The following is an 18724-nucleotide window of genomic DNA, read 5'->3' as shown; positions in this document are numbered from 1 at the left end:
GACCAAATGGAAAACAGCATAGAGCAACACTGCCAGCCTACATTTCAACCAATATCCATGGACAACTGGACCACTGCTGCACAAAAAAGGTTACATACTGGTGGCCTCAAAGGATGAGTAGCATTTCTGACGTTTCATTTATGCGTCTTGTCTGGGGCTTGGTATGTACATGTCAAATAACACTCACCTATCTTCTGGCAGTATCATTTTTCATGGGCTTGTGGTACAGACTGCCTAACTTCTCAGTGTATGCATCATGTTAGTTGAATGCCTTCTAAAGGGCACAGAATGTATGAGTGCTCCAGCAAAACAAACTACAAGGAGAAAAGGCGAGTTAGAGTTCAGCATAAATTCAATGAATATGGCTAAAATTGACATATTACGAGATAATAAAACTTTATACTTGTCGAATAGGAATAAAGTGCAGAAGTGTGCAATGTATATGAGGTGTATCAGTGGCCCCGTACATGTCACATATCACCTCATCATAACTTAACCTATCATAAATCATTAATTTATCCCTTTGATTTCATTGCTTTCTTTGGAGCCAACAACAGTTCTCCTTTCTATTGTTCTTCTGAAATGTCCTCTTCCTAAACAGTCCACCCAGTGCATGCAATCTTCTCCTTTAGTTGTTACACCCACACATGGCTGTATTGGACCGGTCTCTTGAAGTCCTGTGAAGTGACTTAATCTCAGCAAGTGTTATATTTTCCAATCCTGACATCATCTCATTAATATTCCAGATTAAGTTTCCTTGCATCATCAAAGGCACACCTGAGTGATATATTATATATTATTATTATATATATTATATATATATTATATGGGAGTAATAGTGTGGACGTGGTTAACACTGGACTGAGGTGTACATGTCTCTCCTTGTCGTCATGTTTTCACTCCACATACTTTGAAAGGAATTTGTACTGCAGCTGAAATGCTTTAGGACTTTTTATCCAAATTAGCAGGTTTTTAGCTAAATATACAGTTCTTCTGGTTTGACTCAGCAATGTAATTCATAGGATAGGACAGGGCGTTTATTGATCTCACGGATGAGAAATTCCGTCGTCATGGTAGCAAAGATACAGAAGAAGAAAATACAAAATAAATGCACACAAGAAATAATATACACAATATACAAATAAAGATAATGTGCAAAAATACAACTTTTGTATGTATGAGGCAAGAAAAAGAAAACAAGACTACTGTATTATACAGATTCATGAGATTATTATTCAAACTATTCCTCATTTCTAACAATAGTGATGGTTTACTCTTCTGGTTCATACAGTGTAAGGTATCACCCCTCATTTCTCAGCAGCCTTAATGCAAACCTAACACAATCACCATCAGCACTTCCATCTCTGTATTGGCTTTCAACCTTGTCCGCTCACTTCCTGTTTAACGGACCAATCACAGCTCCTCTGCTCATCATATTCAGTGACGTAGACAAAGAAGAACTTCCTCGTTTATTATTTTTCTGTTTTCTGTGCTTTATCTACACCGGACGCCCAATTTCGGAATGCATCTACCAAGGTAATCACCCGGTTTATGCTTTGGATGTATTTGACATGTCTCTATTAAGTCAGACATCGGTGTAACAGAATGTAATTATTTACGCTAAAAGCCTGAATGTGAACGTTACTGTAGCTACGGTTAGCTAACTATTAACTAATTGCTTGCAAGGAAAGCTGGAGAAATGTTATTTTCTAACCAAACTGCCTAAGCAGATCACGTCAGCGGAGAGGATTCGCACCTACAGCCTGTTATTATTACGGCTACACCACGCAGAATAGCGATTCCTTAAGCTAACGTAACGTTAAATAGGTGATTTCATTGTAAACATGCTAACTTGTCATTCCTGTTGCAACGTTAAAAGCACATTGGAAATAAAGTTGTACTGAAAATTGCAGAAATCTAAAGTGATTAATCATCATTATTCAGCTAAATCATGACGTTGCCTCTTGAAACCACAAAACAAATTTTAAAATGGTTATAACATGATTACCAGCGTCCTGTATCCAGTGTTTCCTCAACCCGAGTTTAGGGGATTTTACAGTTCCACTTCACCATTTCCTTCAATTCACCACACGGATGTTTACTTCTCACAACTACTCGCATACAATTTAAAGGGCGACGAGTTGCAAATTTTGAATGTTGCTGGAGTTGTTTATATTTATTTATTTCCTGATCAAAAGCCAGAGGTGTCCAAATCACGTGAGTAGGGTGGTGTAGCTGCTGAAAAACATAATAATAGGGACATAATCAATTGTCAATAAATCTGGCAAGTGACAAATTGATTAGTTGCTAATTGTATAGACGCCACAACATCCTGCCGTTTCCCCATCACAGGTTTCCAGAGCCCCTTGTGTAAACCTGAAACTGCCTATTATGTCTGGCCACCAGTCAGGCTCAGAACTTACCAATCATCCTCTGTGCCCTGTATCTGGCTGTGGTGGTTGCTTGATCAATTAGGGGTGTGATATATATATACATCTAGTTGTCAGTGGACCTGCCTGGTTTCATCATGTTTGCCCAGTGAGGGGATGCATTCAGGAGATGAGTTCATGCTTCTTCTACGTTTCCTGCTCTCTGTCCTCTCTGAGTCTAATGCTCGCTTTGCTCCTTCATCTTCTTTTTCTATTTTTCTGTCTTGTTGTTTACCTTTGTCTTGCTCAGTAACACGCAGGTTGAGAGTGGATTGACGTTAAGGCGCGACCGTTTGGAGCTGCTTAAGCAGGGATTACAGTGACAGGGTTTATTTAAACACTTTGTCACAGTGCTTACATCACTCTCACACTTGATCTCACACCAACCTCTAAAACTATATTTATGTTAAAAACATTGTTAGAGTTCACTAGTTGACCATGATGCAGAGCATTTAATGTCTGCGTTCATAATGAACACAATAGACATTTTATCTCCGTCTGTGTCTTTCCTCCAGGGGTGGAAGTTACATCAAGAGGAGAAATCAAGGTTGGTCTCAATCCTGAACAGGTTTGTCCTCTTCCATCTGGCCATCTCTCCCTCTCTCTCGCTTCAAACTCGTGATCGTCCCTCTCCCTCACCGCCATGCTGTGTTGGGGAAGCGCAAAGGACGGACAGCTGGGCACTGGTGTGGAGAGGAATGCTGTGTTTGAACCAAGGAACTGTCAGATGTTCCATGGCAGGGGGCTGAAAGAAGTAGCCTGCGGAGGGCATCACTCAGTGTTCCTGCTGTGTGATGGTAGTGTGTATACATGTGGCTCCAACAGCTGTGGGCAGCTGGGCCATGACAAACCAGTGGCTTCACCAGGTGAGCTTTCAGTTTGATCTCAAAGTCATTCCAGCTTTATTAATCATCACAAACCGGTTGTTGCGCCGCTCTAACATGCTGTTTACATGTCACAGTGTGAGAATGAAGTTATAATGACGTGAGGCGTTATTAAAAAAGGCTGACTGTGATTCAGGTGCTTTCATTGACGGCCGTTTTGTTCATCAGTGATTTTCTGAAGGATGGATCTTCTTCTATGACTAAACTCCACAATACAGGTTAAAATATCGAGCAACCACACATTTGTGAAGAAACGGTGACACCTCTCAAGATGACTCATGACACCATCTTGGTGACTTAACACCGGTGTAGACGATTCAAAGCGAAAAGAAAGGTGTGATCGCTCAAGATTTATCATACATTTGAGTATTTTGCTCATTTTGAAATCACAGGAAACGTGTGGGTGTACATTTTACACTTTCAATCAAAACTAACGGAATATTGCAATACTTTTTAACATTACATTATCACATTTGTTTGGCAAACTACCTCTGGTGTCTATTGGGAACCAGTGGAATTAAACACTAGCAGCAGAGTCATTTCTAGGAAACACTCTTGGAGCTCATAATGACGTCCCAGTTACTGCTGAATTCATGCTGGTATCATGTGGGTGGAGTTGTGAGTTGTGTTGTCAGTCTCTTCCTTCAGGCATGTGGGAGAATCTGCAATACTGATGATTAAATGTCATTGATCCTTCATCAAATGAAGCCCATCCAAGAGAAACATACTGATGAAATGCTCATCAGGTGTGTTAGATAGAAAACACGCAGGGCTACTACCTTTGTTTACTTTTTTAATGTTTTGGTCAGGATACCCTTATGAGGTAAGCTTACAATGCAAAAAGAATCATTTTATTCCACATTCAAGATATAAACATGATTGGAATCATAGCGTAAACATTGGAGGTGTGTCTGACCCATTTTTATCCTCTCCTGTACAGTATATGAAACCTGCTCTGTGGTTGGAAGCTGCATGGGAAACTGGTGCAGCAGCTGTGAGGTTTCTTCTTCAGGGCTGATAGCTGCTTTTTCTGTGAAGCGACACGGAGTATCACATGGAGAAAAGAACGCAATTAAAATTGATGCACAAGTGCCACACAGACAAACAGAGGATCTTGTTGATGAACTCGGTATCTGCAGTTTCCCAGCACCACAACCCCGTGTATAATGTTACAGTAAACGCATGCTTTAAAGCAAAAGAGAAAACGTCCGATGACTTAGCATGCCACAGCTAAATGCCTTCCATGGGTTTGGTCTATGACGGCTTTCATTGGAACGTAGTTAAGGTTTGACAAACAAAACAACTTCTTTAAATGCCAAGTGCCAGACTTAAGAGGTCACAGGTCACAGATAATGTGAAAGAATTTGTGAAAGAATCATATACAATGTCAATAAAACTGTCAATTCTGTCCATTGTAGCTGCTTCTGCTATGTTGCGATAAACTTTTCCTCCTCTCTGCAGAGCTGGTCGCAGCTCTGGATACTCAGAAGATAGCGATGGTGTCGTGTGGCCAGGCCCATTCTGCGGCGGTGAATGAGCAGGGCCAGGTGTTTGTCTGGGGAGCCGGTGAAGGGGGACAGCTGGGCTTGGGCACTACAGAGGTGTCTGTCCGAATCCCCAGGTGAGCCTGCAGTGCACCATTATACAACTACTTTTTAAGTCTGACTACAAGAAAGCCATTTTGATGAGGCGTAGGAGGGGATAGTACCATACCACAACTTTCCAGCTGCCCAAACATCCAAACCAACAATCTATCTATTGTAACACAGGGAGGAATGCTGCTGTTTCATTGGCAACCGTCACTGAAGTAGAAGTAAATATGGGTCAGGGTTTGTGGTTAATGAACAATATGTAGAATGAGCGTTTCTGTCTGCTGGAGATAGTAAAGAACTATAAAACTTTGTACAACCAACAAACCTTATCTTGGTCAAAGTCTATGTCTGTGAAAGCAGCCAGGTGATTCACAACATGACATCGCTGTGGCAGGAGGTTGTGACCGATACAGCAGCAGTTCAGTTTGCAGGTTTTGTTTGTGAAACATAGACATTCAGAGTACTGCTAGTCTCCCCTACACTATAACTGAAGAAAATGAATACATGATCGTGACAATAAGCATGTTTTCAGTGCAATGATAAAGCTTTGAATAAAGTTATAGTTAACATGAACGTTGGCCTAACGAACACATGCATTTCTTATTTTGCCCAGGTTGGTCAAAAGGCTGTGCGAGCACCGCATCTCTCAAGTAATGTGTGGCAACCAGCACTGCATCGCACTTTCTAGAGGTGTGAAAGACACTGTGTCTCCATAACACAATGTTACTGTTTAGGTCTAGTATCATGTATCAGTTGTATCCCGACCCAACTGCAGTGATCAGACACCTGGCATCAGAATGCATCACAAATATATTTTGAATAATATTACTTTATGTTAGCAACGTGTGTCGCATATTGTTGAGGATTTAGCCAAAGACCAGTCAACGTTTGTTGGAAGAGCATATGGCAAAGTCCATGACACTGCTAAGCTGATTCTGTACGCCCCCTGCTGGTTGTACCTGTGGTGACCCCATTACCACCAGTAGAGAGAGGCGACGCTAGTAAAATCAGCTTGAAAAAACACAAATGGTCACTGAAATACTGCAAGTCACATTTTTCAATCAATCATCAATTTAGAATAGTTTTTGGATCAGGTTCAGAATCGTGCATTGTTTTTGCTCGGCATCAGCAAAATTTCTATCGATCAATCTCAAATTTGGTACACAGGTTGACCTGATTTTCCAGGCCAAGACAGGAAGGCGACATCTAGTGGCTATTTTGGTAAATGAATCCTAAGACGCATCCTCAACACCTCAACGTTCTCTAATCATGGTTGCCAGTTGATTTCGTCGCATCTGTGATGAACAGGTTGTGTGTTCACAGCTGTATGTAGAGCTGGTCACTCATCAGATCTCTCAATCTGCATTTTTTTTGCCATGTGTGAACAGAGACAAATGTAGGCCTCAGGTTAAACTAATGCTGTTTATCAGATTGTACCATACTGCCGATCAAATGTTTTAGATTGATCTCTTCTATTTTGCGTCCAAACTAACAGCGTTTCTTATTCACCCTGTTCCTTTTTAGATGGACAGCTCTTCACGTGGGGCCAGAACTCCAGCGGTCAGCTGGGTTTGGGCAAAGGAGAGCCCGGCAGACTGTTTCCTCAGCCCCTTAAGTCTCTGGTGGGAATACCTTTGGCTCAGATAACTGCTGGAGGAGATCACAGCTTTGCACTCTCCTTATCTGGAGCTGTGTTTGGTTGGGGCAAGAACAGTGCCGGGCAACTGGGACTCAATGATAAACAAGGTAGTGAATATTAGTGTTATACTGTAGGTATTGAATACTACAGAGACCTTTTACTTTTTGCTCTTATATGACATAGACGTTATTATGGAGTAGTTGGTCTTGTAAGTCAATACTAAATAGAATATGTTGACTGATTGGAAATGCTGGACACTGCAATCTAAAGGTTTGAAGTAAATCACGAATATAAGCTTTAATGTCTGAAGAGACAGCAGGAGAGACAACTACATGATTTGTTTATCTCTTCAGCGAAACTTAATTGCCAGAAGAAAGCTTTGAATAAATGTTCAAGTTCAACAACCTTGCTCTCAGGCTTTTTCTCTGTAGGGGCTCTGTAAATGTGGCAGACCAGGACAAATAGTCAACTTGTTTCTCTTCCATTCCTCAGATCGTGCTGTTCCTTGTCACATCAAGTTTTTGAGGTCTCAAAAAGTTGTTTACATCAGCTGTGGAGATGAACATACTGCAGCTCTCACAAAGGTATGGATAGAGCTTTACCATCACCAGGCATTTTAGTGATCTAGTCTCCTCTTGTAAGTGTACAGGATTTAGTTTGATTGGATTTGATGGTGTGGTACTAAATGGTAAATAATCCTGTGTGGTTGCTCCATGTCGTCACTCGCTGTTTCTCTCATATCACTGATTCATTCACATTGATTCACTGAGCATAAATTATGTTTTTGGTCGGAAAGAAAATGCACAGCTATTTGAAAAAGTTCTGTCACAATCGGCAGCGACAAAAACAAATCAATACCGTCTGTTTGGCAGGATGGTGGCTTGTTTACATTTGGAGATGGCTCATGGGGTCAGCTGGGTCATGGCTCCACCAACAATGAACTTCTACCCAGACGAGTGCTGGAGCTCATGGGCACCGAGGTGTCCCAGATCGCCTGTGGCAGGTAACTGTGTTCTGCAAACAAACAGAGGCTGCTTGTGTCCCTCTGTGTGCTAAATCTGGCTCCCTCCTCCCCTTTTAGGCACCACACCTTGGCGTTTGTGCCTTCCGCCGGCATGGTGTATGCCTTTGGTTGTAACAACTACGGCCAGCTGGGCACAGGAATGCTGCGGGATGCCAGGAGCCCAATTCCTGTAAAGAGCAGCTTTTTGACGGGAAATCTACATAGAACAGGTTAAGAGACACCTCACTCACTTGTTAATTCAATTTAGCCCGAGTATCGCAAGTATCAGATAGTTTCAAATAAATAGATCTAACACTGAACTCTGTCACCATTTTAACTACAGACCTTTAAATAAATTGCAGTTATCTGATTAGTTAACTCATTTGTTCTGCTTATCTGTTTACCTTTCTTTTTTTTTTTTTTTTTTTAAATCAGTCCACTGTACTGTGACCAGGATCATCTGTGGAGGAGACCATAGTTTCTTATTGTACTCCAATGAGCAGGTATGTGATTATGGAAAGAATTTTGTTCTGTTCACTTGCTTATTTTACTTTCACATTTGTATTGATAGTCACTGGCTCTGCTTATCCTGTTCATTCTTCTTGGTTTCTCCACTTTGCTTTCATGATGCTGTATAATTTGGTCTTGTTATGTGGTATGATTATGATGTGTACATATTTCTTAAGGTTAGATAACATTGAGCATTTTAACCCTAACTTAAGAGCTTTAACCCCTCTTTCTACCCCTAATACTAATATTACTTTAGCCTGATTTCTATCCAAGTTGCAAGTCAGAATGGCCCCCTTAAAAGAAATAATGCAAACTGTTAAAAATAGTAAATTCCTGATCATGGCAATAAAAAAGTGTGTCATGATTCTGTTAATTATTACTTTATTATGAGGTCGAATGGTTTATTTCCCAATAGTCGCTTTGAGTGTTTCACCACAGGGGGGCAGTGATGCTGTAGTGTTTTCAGGTCTACACAACCCAGCATATTATGCAAATAGCAGGTCTAGTAAATTGCCAGGAATGTGTGGTGATAACGACTTCACACACATTTATGTTCCACAGCAAAATATGTAGACGCCAACCTTGGCTTCATTACTTTATCTACAAGGAGGAAACTGACACAGCCCAAACTAAGACACAAATGTCCTCCATAATGTTTATAACAACACTGTTATCTTGTCTCCCTCTGCAGAGTTTTGTCCCTCCAGAAGACTTTAGAGTGATTAACATCAGTAAAAGCCTCTCCCCAATCAATTATGAGCGGTTGAATTCTTGGAGAATGAAACTGATGTACAGCACAGATTCTAACACCATTAAGTAAGTTAACAATGACCAATTTGAAGTTGTTACAATCCTTCTACACACACTATTCATTGTGCTGTATGGGTTCTATACTCGTGTCTAATTAGTGTTCGTGGGTTCATGCTCTGTTTTCAGGGAGATTGTTCTCCAGCTCTCCTCTACAGCTTGTTGGAATGCCAGCTTCTTGGACCAAAGGTACTCAAACCCTTTAAAGCTCTAATTGTACCAAAACACATTGCATTGAAGTACACATGAGAATCAACTGCATTAAAAAGGTCAAAGGTACAAGAGGAGAGACAAGTAAGTTCTCCCTCCCAATTTTTAAATAACTGAGCGCAAAATTAGTTTGCATATGCAGTTAATGGCAATGTTATGGCAAAACAAAAAATATGTAAGTGCCGATGGAGGTTTGATAAACTTACTTTCAAATTCCATCATACCAATCTGACAGAATAGAATATGGTTTCTATTATTTGTAATCTGATATTCATAATGTGAGGCCCTGTAGTGTCCTTCAATCATCTAGTAGACGTGTCTTACCCTCTGTTGATGATCGCTGAGTTTATATGTCAGATTAAAAGTTTGAATATTAGGACTTTTTTATGTGCTAAGATTTTGTGGAACCTGTAGCCCCGCCCACTCTATTACTTGGGCTGTAGTGACATCAAATAGAGACAGCCTGCTACCAACAGTAATGAACTACACATAGAACTTGGAATGTAAATGGGGGTGACACACACATCAGAGCTGAGATGGCACTGAAGTGAAGATAGATGGAGGGTATCAGATGAGTTGTAATAGATTGTCATGTATTGAAATATTATGGCTTTGCCAGAGCAAAGTTACTGCAGTTTACCCTTTGTGGAAATCGATTTAACATTTGCATTTCTTCAATTGGTGGAAAAGCACCTTCACTTGAACACATCTCACTTAACATTGCAGTCACATCATAGTCATTGGCTTGCCCTCCAGACATGGCAGGCCCAAAATGAAATAGAGAGGAGGGACTCGCAACGCACCAACTGCTATTTCAGCATGATTCCTGGAACTGCATTTTCTAGAAACCTCACTCTTTATTTACTTCTAATTCCAAACCTGCTGATCACCACGGCTGGTGCTACCAGTTGGGGCATCATGCGATCCATGAAACTGTAGACTATTTCGAGCATTGGCGTCTGAGTAGGTGTGAAGACTTTTTAGCAGCAGAAACTTACCCTGTTCTGGGAATGAGCTGTGGACATCATGAGGATCTGGAATCATCTGGAATCAATTATGAAATACTTGACTGTGTGTCTCCTTTCTGCATGAGAGTGAAAGATGCAGTTGTTGCATTCAGTGTTTCACTTTGGAGCCGTAACAGCCCATAGTGTTCTTAAATACGAAAAAAGCTCACAGTGTTCTCACGGCGGTGAGGGTCAATGCTTTTCACTGACTGAGTGAACTGCATGCTTCGCTGTTTTTGTTTAGCAAACTGTCTCCAATAGATCAAATCTGGTGTCATGACTAAACAAACCCATGCCATTAGTATGAGAATGTTTACACTGTAAACAGCATGTGTCGCTCACGCTGAGGGTTTTGTTGGCTTTGTGGTGGCAGTGCTGTGTGTGTGTGCTTTGGTGTGTACTAACTATCCCTGCCAAACACAGGAGCTAAACAGGATATTTGCCGAGGTCGACTGAGGAACCTTTAGGTTGTGTGTACACCTCACAGTTGTTGCTCGTATGATGTGTGTGTGTGTACATATATGCATGCACTTGTGTCAGAATTTACACGTCTGCCTCTCAGTGACCTCTCAGTGACCTCCCTCACAGGTTAGAATGGACTTGCGTTTAACCCACAGCAACGTGCGGCTTGATATGAGGCTTTGCCACAGAGATTCCCTAAAGCTGAGCTCTGACCTCTTAGTGATCAGCTAAACGCAGCATATATGTAGAGCTTCATAGACAATCACCGCTGATTTGCTTTCTCAGTGATGATGCCCACTTCAAAACCAACCCAAAGATCTCAGGCATCGATCTCAACTCTGTTAGAATGCTATTTGCGACACTCAACAAACCAGGCTTCTCTGGACTTCTGGAGCAGGTATTTATATATTTATGTATCACAAGTAATGAAACTTCAAAACTTCATTTACCTCATTCGAAAGGATGTCGACAAGCTTTTCAATAGTCGGAGGTGTTGTCCTCCTATTTTCTAATTTTCTTTATCTAATCTCAAGCATGAAGTTGTGACTCTCCATCCACACACATCCAGATTTAGGAGTTAGAAGTTGCCCGACGTCATAAAATGTTGTATTATATTGTTTATACTAAATTGTATAAGCGTGTCCCTATAATGAAATCATCTTGGGCGCCTTTCACATGCATTCATACTACTGGGAGTGACTCCATCCCCAGTTTTCCAGATACAAAAAATGTATTCCGCCAAAGATGTTATGACGCTGATGTGGCACTGAATTTATCTCCTAGTTTGGGTTTGAAAGGAGAAACATTGTGTTGTGTAGTATTGGCTACATGGTGTCTGTCTATCCAGGGAACAGCTGTGGTCACATTGTTGCACATTGAGCATGTTTTGAAAGCATAACAAGAGATTTAAGCCACAGTCCTATGGCACAAAATGCAAGACTGAGTCATAACTTCAAATATTAGCTCGGTAATCTCTGTAGACCAAGGCTAGACTCCAAACCACAAAGAGCCTCCCCTCAAAATGTAGTGGTGTTTTTCCTCTGCACACTGGTTTAGGGATTGAAAACATTGTCCTCTTATCTCATTTGCATGTTATCACTTCACAGCACCGTAGATATTTAATATGATTCTGTGAAGTTCACATCTGTTGTTCACGCCCTCTAATCCTCCGTGTCCAACCTCCCACGTAGGCCAGCAAGAGTTTTGAGAGTCTGCTGATTCCCCAGCTGCCATGCTCCCCTCCCGACGTGGAGGCCATGAGGATCTACCTCATCTTGTCAGAGTACCCGGCCCTGCAGGATTCCAAAAACTACATCGGCCTCACCATTCCCCTTGCGATGGCTATCCTCCGGCTAGACGCCAACCCCAGCAAAGTGTTGGGTACTAATGCTGATACCTGTCGGCTCATTTGATAGCTGATTGCACATCACACCACGGCAGATCATATTTATGAATTTTATGAATAAGTAAAATAGAGTAAAATAGACCATTAATCAATAAAAGGGCTTTAATGCATACACACACACACACACACACACACACACACACACACACACACACACACACACACACACCACACACACATACCACACACACACACACACACACACACACACACACACACACACACACACACACACACACACACACACACACACACACACACACACACACACACACACACACATGATAGGAGACACTACAAGCACACACACATCCAGCACAGGCAGATGGAATGTGCCCCAACATCTTCTGACCTTGTTACCCAGCCACTTGTTTGACCTTGCATTTGTTTTTATGGCGTTTTGACAGTACACATTTATTTGAGCTGTTTCTCTGTCTCTGCAGATAACTGGTGGTGTTCAGGGGACGGCAGCGTGTTTACCAGAATGGTTGACATGTACAAAAGCATTGTCGTGTTCCTGCTAAGGGGAGGCAAGGCCCTGCTCGTGCCCGGCGTCTTCTACGAGAACTATTTCATCGCCACTCTGAGGCTGCTGGAGAAACTCCACAAGGTGACCTGCCATCAGTATTGAATCGGCCTCTGTTACATATCTGGATTATGATTTATGCCGTGTTGCCTGTCGCTAATGCAGCTGTTTGCTCCGTGTTCACAGGTAAACTTAAAAGCCCACCATGTGGAGTACAACCGCTTTTATATCCCTGACATCACCAGCCTGGTGGACATCCAGGAAGACTACCTCAAGTGGTTTCTGAGTAAAGCTGAGACTGTGAGTACTGAAACCCTGTGAGGAATTCATGATGACGCACCTACTTGTTACATGACATTCCCTGATTCTACACACAAAGATCACAGAGAAACCCTGCCCTACCCCGTCACGCCTCCGACATTCATCTCCTGAGACCCGCACATGTATTTTGGATGCATTCTTGATTTCTCCTTGCTATTTGTGATTAGTGGGACCTGGCACTTAAAACAAAAAATGAAATGTGTGATCATATGTGTACAACATAAGGTCATGAGGAGTATAACACATTTCTTTCTGTCTTCTATGTTTTCTAGTGACCCAAAGTGGTATTTTTTAAAATGTCCACACTTGAGGACAACAGGTTGAAGTTGAGCACAATGATGTATAAGGTGTAGGGAAGTCAAAATGTAATGTCCACATATGAGGACGCAGGGTCTCTGGAGTATAAAGCAAAATCGTTTCATTTTTTGAAACATTTGAAAAAATTAGATCAATCTTTGTAGTCTGTGCTATCGTTTCCCTTTGTCCACTGCAGAACTGCTCACTGTCTCATGTGGGAAACCTCGACACACACCATAACACTTGACCGGCGTAATGTAGTGCAGTGTTCAGTTATATTCTCCTCTCAAGTGGATTTCTTCTTCTTTTCTTTTCTTTTAGAAAATGGGAACATCTCGTCCTCAGGTACTGCAGTTACAGATCGAACTCATCATCCAAAGTTACATATTTGACCTATTTGTCTGCTCTGTAATGCTGTTAGCGCAGGAAGTGTATTTTCAGCCATCTCTCCATTTCCGTGCAGGATCAATGTCCCTCATTGAACCTATGTGCCTACCCGTTCATACTGAACGCTCAAGCCAAGACAACCATGCTGCAAACAGACGCCGAGCTTCAGATGCAGGTAGCGTTCTCTCTCTGCTCTCTTCATTTTACACGTCTTTGTTTTTTTCATTGATTTAATTCTCACATGCTCTTTTCTTCACCGCGTCCAAGATGGCAGTAAGCGGTGCAAACCTACACAACGTCTTTATGCTGCTCACACTGGAGCCCCATCTAGCCAGGAACCCTTACCTGGTGCTCCATGTACGGAGGAACCACTTAGTAAGCGACACGCTGCGTGAGATCACCACCTACTCCGACGTGGACCACAAGAAACCACTCAAGGTGAGAGCTCCCTGCTACTATGTTAGTTTAGATGACAGGGGGGAAAAAAATTGGATTTGTCTTTCTACAAACCACCTCTCCCTCCCTCTTGCCCTCTCCCTCCCTCTTGCCCTCTCCCTCCCTCTCGCCCGTCCTCCCTCAGGTGATCTTTGACGGCGAGGAGGCCGTAGACGCAGGTGGAGTTACGAAAGAGTTCTTCCTGCTGCTCTTAAAGGAGCTCATGGATCCCGTGTATGGAATGTTCACACAATACACAGAGTCCAACCTGCTTTGGTTCTCAGACAAAGTGAGTTACTGTTCAGCACAACACTCACACATGCACAGGAAAAGATTCCAATCCTGTATTCCCACTTCCTAAACTTGTAACTTTATGATATGTTTCTTTAAATATTGGGACACATAAAATATCACACAGAACTCAAATCATCTCAACCCGAGTGCTTGAATCGAGCGAGTCTCCTCTGCACTGGCTGTGGTTAAGATGCACAAACCCCCCACGGAGCGAGAGATGATGCACCTGGAAGGCGGTCGGAAGCTGTTCATGGATTACCCTTTGCTGCTTAAAAGGCACTTCAGAGTCAATACTTCAATAATCACGTGACCTTTGGGGCCGAGCGGCGTGGTTGGAACCTTTCGTTGTACTTGACAGCAGCGTGAGCTCGAGCTCTGACTGTCTGCTTGCTGGTATCACTCGCAGCGATCTGTCAGTGGGAACATTCAGGTTTACCAAACAGCCGCCTCCATTGCAGGATGTGTCGATGGACGCCGCCACACGTTAAGTGAAATGATAAAGAACCAGCAAGCAAACACGATCGTCACCAGCCCCTTATTTTTGATGACTGGTTTTAAAGAGACGGTGACATTTATTTTCTCTTTTCTTTTTTTTCTTTTGTTACTCTGACTTTACATCATAATGACATGAGAGCCTAAGTTGTGATGAATTGAATGTTTTACGGCACACGTGACTAAATACCATCATTCAGTATTAGTACATGAACTTGAACAGCAGCGTTGTTGTCCTTTGTTTGTGTTTCCAGTGTTTTGTGGAGCTCAACTGGTTCCATCTGATCGGGATCATCTGTGGTCTGGCCATCTATAACTCCACAGTGGTGGACCTCCATTTCCCACTGGCACTTTATAAGAAGCTGCTGGACGTAGCACCCACGTTAGAGGACTTCAAGGAGCTGTCACCCATTGAAGCCAGGTAACAGGCTGCATGTCACCCACTGAGGCCAGGTGACAGGCTGCATGTCACTCACTGAGGCCAGGTAACAGGCTGCATGTCACCCACTGAGGCCAGGTGACAGGCTGGAGCCAGGTGACAGGCTGCATGTCACTCACTGAGGCCAGGTGACAGACTGCATGTCACTCACTTAGGCCAGGTGACAGACTGCATGTCACTCACTGAGGCCAGGTAACAGGCTGCATGTCACTCACTGAGGCCAGGTGACAGGCTGGTGACATTGATCTGCAGGGGTACAATGTGTGTGTGAGTCGCTTACATAACCGCTTATGTAACAGTGAAAACGACAAATGGGCAATGCCTCTTCTGTGAATTTGTAGCAGGAAGTTGTTGGAATTGATCCTAGAATCCAAATTGTTTCCGGCTGGGAAAATGAGGAAGAGCTGGTGTGAAGTTGTGCAGTTTGACCACACAGCCGAACTTAGATGAGGATGATTCTGTCCTTCGTATTCCCTGATGACGCCCGTCCCTCTCTCATCTCTCTGCAGGGGTCTACAGCAGCTTCTGGATTATGAAGACAGCGACCTGGAGGAGACGTTTTGCCTCACCTTTTCTGTAAGTGTGACGTTTCTGCCGTTGTCCGTCAACCTGCAGCTTGCAGCGTCTACTCGCTAAGTGTAACCGACGCTCCGTGTTCACATCTCAGATCACCAGGGAGAACTACGGGATGACAGAAATCAAGGAGCTCATCCCTGGAGGAGAGAGCGTCACTGTGGACAAAAACAACAGGTCAGGCGCCGCTGCTCAGCATTTCATTTGATTTGACAGATCCAATGTATAATACTCAGAAATACTCTGAATTGTAAGTAGCTTCACCCGTGTGTATTTGTGTGTGTGTGTGTGTGCTTCAGGAAGGAGTTTGTGGACGCCTACCTGCGCTACGTGTTCACAGACTCTGCCAGCAGTCAGTATTCAGCCTTCGCCTCAGGCTTCCTGAAAGTGTGCGGGGGGGAAATCCTTTCCCTCTTCCAGCCCTCTGAGCTGATGGCCATGGTGGTGGGCAACAACAACTACAACTGGGAGGAGATGGAGAAGGTCAGTGTGTGTGTGTGTGTGTGTGTGTGTGTGTGTGTGTGTGGGCTCATTCCGAAGATAGTGGCAAAATGTGGTTACAGTCGACTCGATGGATGGATGTTTGGACTCGCCGGCTCCACACTTGTTTGTGTGAGTTGTCCTGGTTCATGGTGTGTAAACGTTCCTGTCACTCTCCTCCCCAGAATGCCTCTTACAAAGGGGAGTACACAACCACACACCCCACCGTCAGACTCTTCTGGGAGGTTTTCCACGAGTTCCCTCTGGAGAAGAAGAAGCAGTTTTTACGTAAGCATTGAATTTGACACGTTACTACGACGTGACGACATCGCACTCACTTCACTTTATAAATACTACACAGTGTGTGTGTGTGTGAGTTAAGTATTGTTGAGTCGTGTCCAAGCTGCCTTCTAATGAGGCACACACTAAACAGAGTAAACAAACAAACAGCGGGCACCTTTTCTACTTTAATAGTTTAAATGAATAAGAACTGATTTGGTTATCTTTGCTTCAGAGAGTGTCATCTGCAAGTTTCAGATCTTACTCTGCTCTGTTCTCATTTTGACAACTGATTCCTGCTTAAGTTTGTCTTTGCCAAACAGTTTAGTTTAGTTTTGTGTGGTAGAAATGAGACATGAATCATGCGAGTGTTGGATTAATAACTCGGGCCTCTGCGTCTCTTTCCTTTAGTGTTCCTAACAGGAAGTGACCGTATCCCCATCCACGGCATGGAGAGCCTGCGTATCATCATTCAGTCCACCACAGCAGAGGAGCACTACCTGCCCGTGGCTCACACCTGCTACAACCTGCTGGATATGCCCCGATACCAGACCAAAGACATCCTGCACCGCCGCCTCACTCAGGCCGTGGAACAGTACGAGGGCTTCAGCCTGGTCTGAGCCGCACAGGGATCTGCACCAACGTTAACGCACTTTATTAGCAATACAACCCCGTGAGTGTCAGAAAAGTGGGCGGGGGTTGAGACACAGGGAAGCCACTCTCTCTCTCTCTCTCTCTCTCTCTCTCTCTCTACATGCTGTTAACCTTTAAACAATTGTTACGCATGGAGGATCCAAAAGAGACGGGCAGAGACAATGAATGAGCACATGAAAGTCTATGTAAATGCAAATTATTCTTTTTTATAATTGCTTTGGACAGTTTCTCAACCTTGATGGCTGTGAAGATGTATTTGTAACGTCAAAAATAAACCCAATGTGATGACACAGGGTCCAAGAGCTCAAACCCAGACTCCAAAAGGTTGAGAAAGCTTTGCTTTGGGTGTTGTAAAGTTTGTTTTTATTTTTCTTCAGTTTTTCTTCTTTTTTGCATTGCTGTGGATTTTATATTTAACTCCTTAAATTCTATTTTTCACCTTAAAGAATGTTATTTACTCGAGACAATATATCTACAGTTTGTTACTTTAATTTATTGAATAGAAGGGTTATTTTTTTGAGAAATAAATGTACGTATGCTAATGAAACTTGGAGTAAAATCTTTGTGATGAAATGCGCTGAGGAAGCTGTTCCTTTCAAACCCTGGACACCAGCATGTCCTCTCTGCCTGATGTAAGGAAAGGACAGAAAAGGGGAAAGGAACAGCTGTGGGACAGAACACAGTGACTTGTGTATGCGCTCCCTCGTTCATATCAGCTGTGGATCCCAGCAGCTCAACCTGCATTCAACAGTATTGCCTTCTTACAAGTCATACGTACATGGGAAAGCTGTTTTCTATGCGTTTGTATTGGATGTTGTCAGTGTGCATGTTGAGAGAAAGCAAAAACACGATCATTTAAGATGAAAATACAAATCTTCGATGACTATAATTGTATTTAGCCTGGTTTGTGACGAATCACCACTGTCAGATGTGTTGCTTGATGACTGATGATGCGTATTCAGTTTACTAGATATACCTCCTAATGCAAAGCTGTCATGTGCAGTAAGGTGGTGCATTGTGTGGAGTGTGTGCTATGGTCTTACTTTTGTTTTGTTCATATACCAGCGCTCATAAAATGGAGCGCAGATGGTAAACGCCCTGACCATGGAGTCACACTGGGGTTTAGCAATAACAAACTAAAACAGCTCAGTAATGTGGTGACAAATTCTCCATTATTCTTCCGAATGATTCCTCTCACCGCTTCGCTCTAAACTGCATGTGCACACATTTGACATCTTCACTCAATATTTGTCCCACGTGATGAAGCTCATTTCAGCCCTATGCAAAGGTTTGTGCAGCCTTTTGACTTTTTGCACATTTTAATGTGCTACAGATGTGTGTGTGTGTGTTATCTGGGAGATGTGTCTGAATTCTACACAAAGCTCTCCAGCCAGTGGAAATATTTCTTATAAAAATGTCGATTACTTAAAAAAAAGAAATGAAACATATTCACATTCTCTTTTGTTTCATATTTGCTTTTCATTTTCTGTCCCTAGACTTAATCTTATCTTATCTCAGTATTCATCCAGACTTAGAGAGATGTACAAGATCCAAAAGAAATCAAGTTGAAACTATTTCTAGCACCACAAATGTGCTGAA

General features: G+C 42.7%; 1 protein-coding gene across 5 annotated transcripts; it reads left to right on the top strand.

Moving 5' to 3' along the window:
* Positions 1-1426: 1426 nt before the first annotated feature.
* On the top strand, positions 1427-18582 carry herc3 (HECT and RLD domain containing E3 ubiquitin protein ligase 3). 5 transcript variants are annotated; one of them, XM_076147679.1, is made up of 26 exons: positions 1427-1536; positions 2945-3295; positions 4254-4442; positions 4775-4934; positions 5519-5595; positions 6430-6651; positions 7037-7128; positions 7417-7547; positions 7626-7777; positions 7983-8050; positions 8749-8873; positions 8994-9053; positions 10829-10940; positions 11734-11923; positions 12392-12558; positions 12661-12774; positions 13414-13437; positions 13556-13654; positions 13747-13917; positions 14060-14203; positions 14955-15121; positions 15649-15715; positions 15807-15889; positions 16012-16195; positions 16378-16480; positions 16883-18582. In XM_076147679.1, exons 2-26 carry the CDS (start codon positions 3073-3075, stop codon positions 17089-17091), a joined length of 3333 nt encoding a protein of 1110 aa, XP_076003794.1. In that variant the 5' UTR covers positions 1427-1536; positions 2945-3072; the 3' UTR covers positions 17092-18582. The 5 variants fall into 5 exon arrangements, with proteins under 5 accessions (XP_076003794.1, XP_076003795.1, XP_076003796.1 ...); XM_076147680.1 differs by lacking the exon at positions 4254-4442; XM_076147681.1 differs by lacking the exon at positions 1427-1536 and having other exon boundaries at positions 3172-4136.
* The last annotated feature ends 142 nt before the right edge of the window (positions 18583-18724 follow it).

Source organism: Genypterus blacodes, unplaced genomic scaffold (genome assembly GCF_046128005.1).
Source record: "Genypterus blacodes isolate CSIRO-AG114 ecotype Tasmania unplaced genomic scaffold, CSIRO-AGI_Gbla_v1 ptg000039l_1, whole genome shotgun sequence".
Taxonomy (NCBI): domain Eukaryota; kingdom Metazoa; phylum Chordata; class Actinopteri; order Ophidiiformes; family Ophidiidae; genus Genypterus; species Genypterus blacodes.
Note: the sequence above shows the minus strand (reverse complement) of the source record. Positions and strands in the feature narration are given on the sequence as shown.

Excerpts from the sequence above, each read along its gene's own strand:
- herc3 (XM_076147679.1), top strand. The coding sequence starts at position 3,073 with ATGCTGTGTTGGGGAAGCGCAAAGGACGGACAGCTGGGCACTGGTGTG. Across the intron at positions 7,778-7,982 it reads GGGAAATCTACATAGAACAG|TCCACTGTACTGTGACCAGG; the intron begins GTTAAGAGACAC and ends TTTTTAAATCAG. Across the intron at positions 11,924-12,391 it reads CAACCCCAGCAAAGTGTTGG|ATAACTGGTGGTGTTCAGGG; the intron begins GTACTAATGCTG and ends CTGTCTCTGCAG.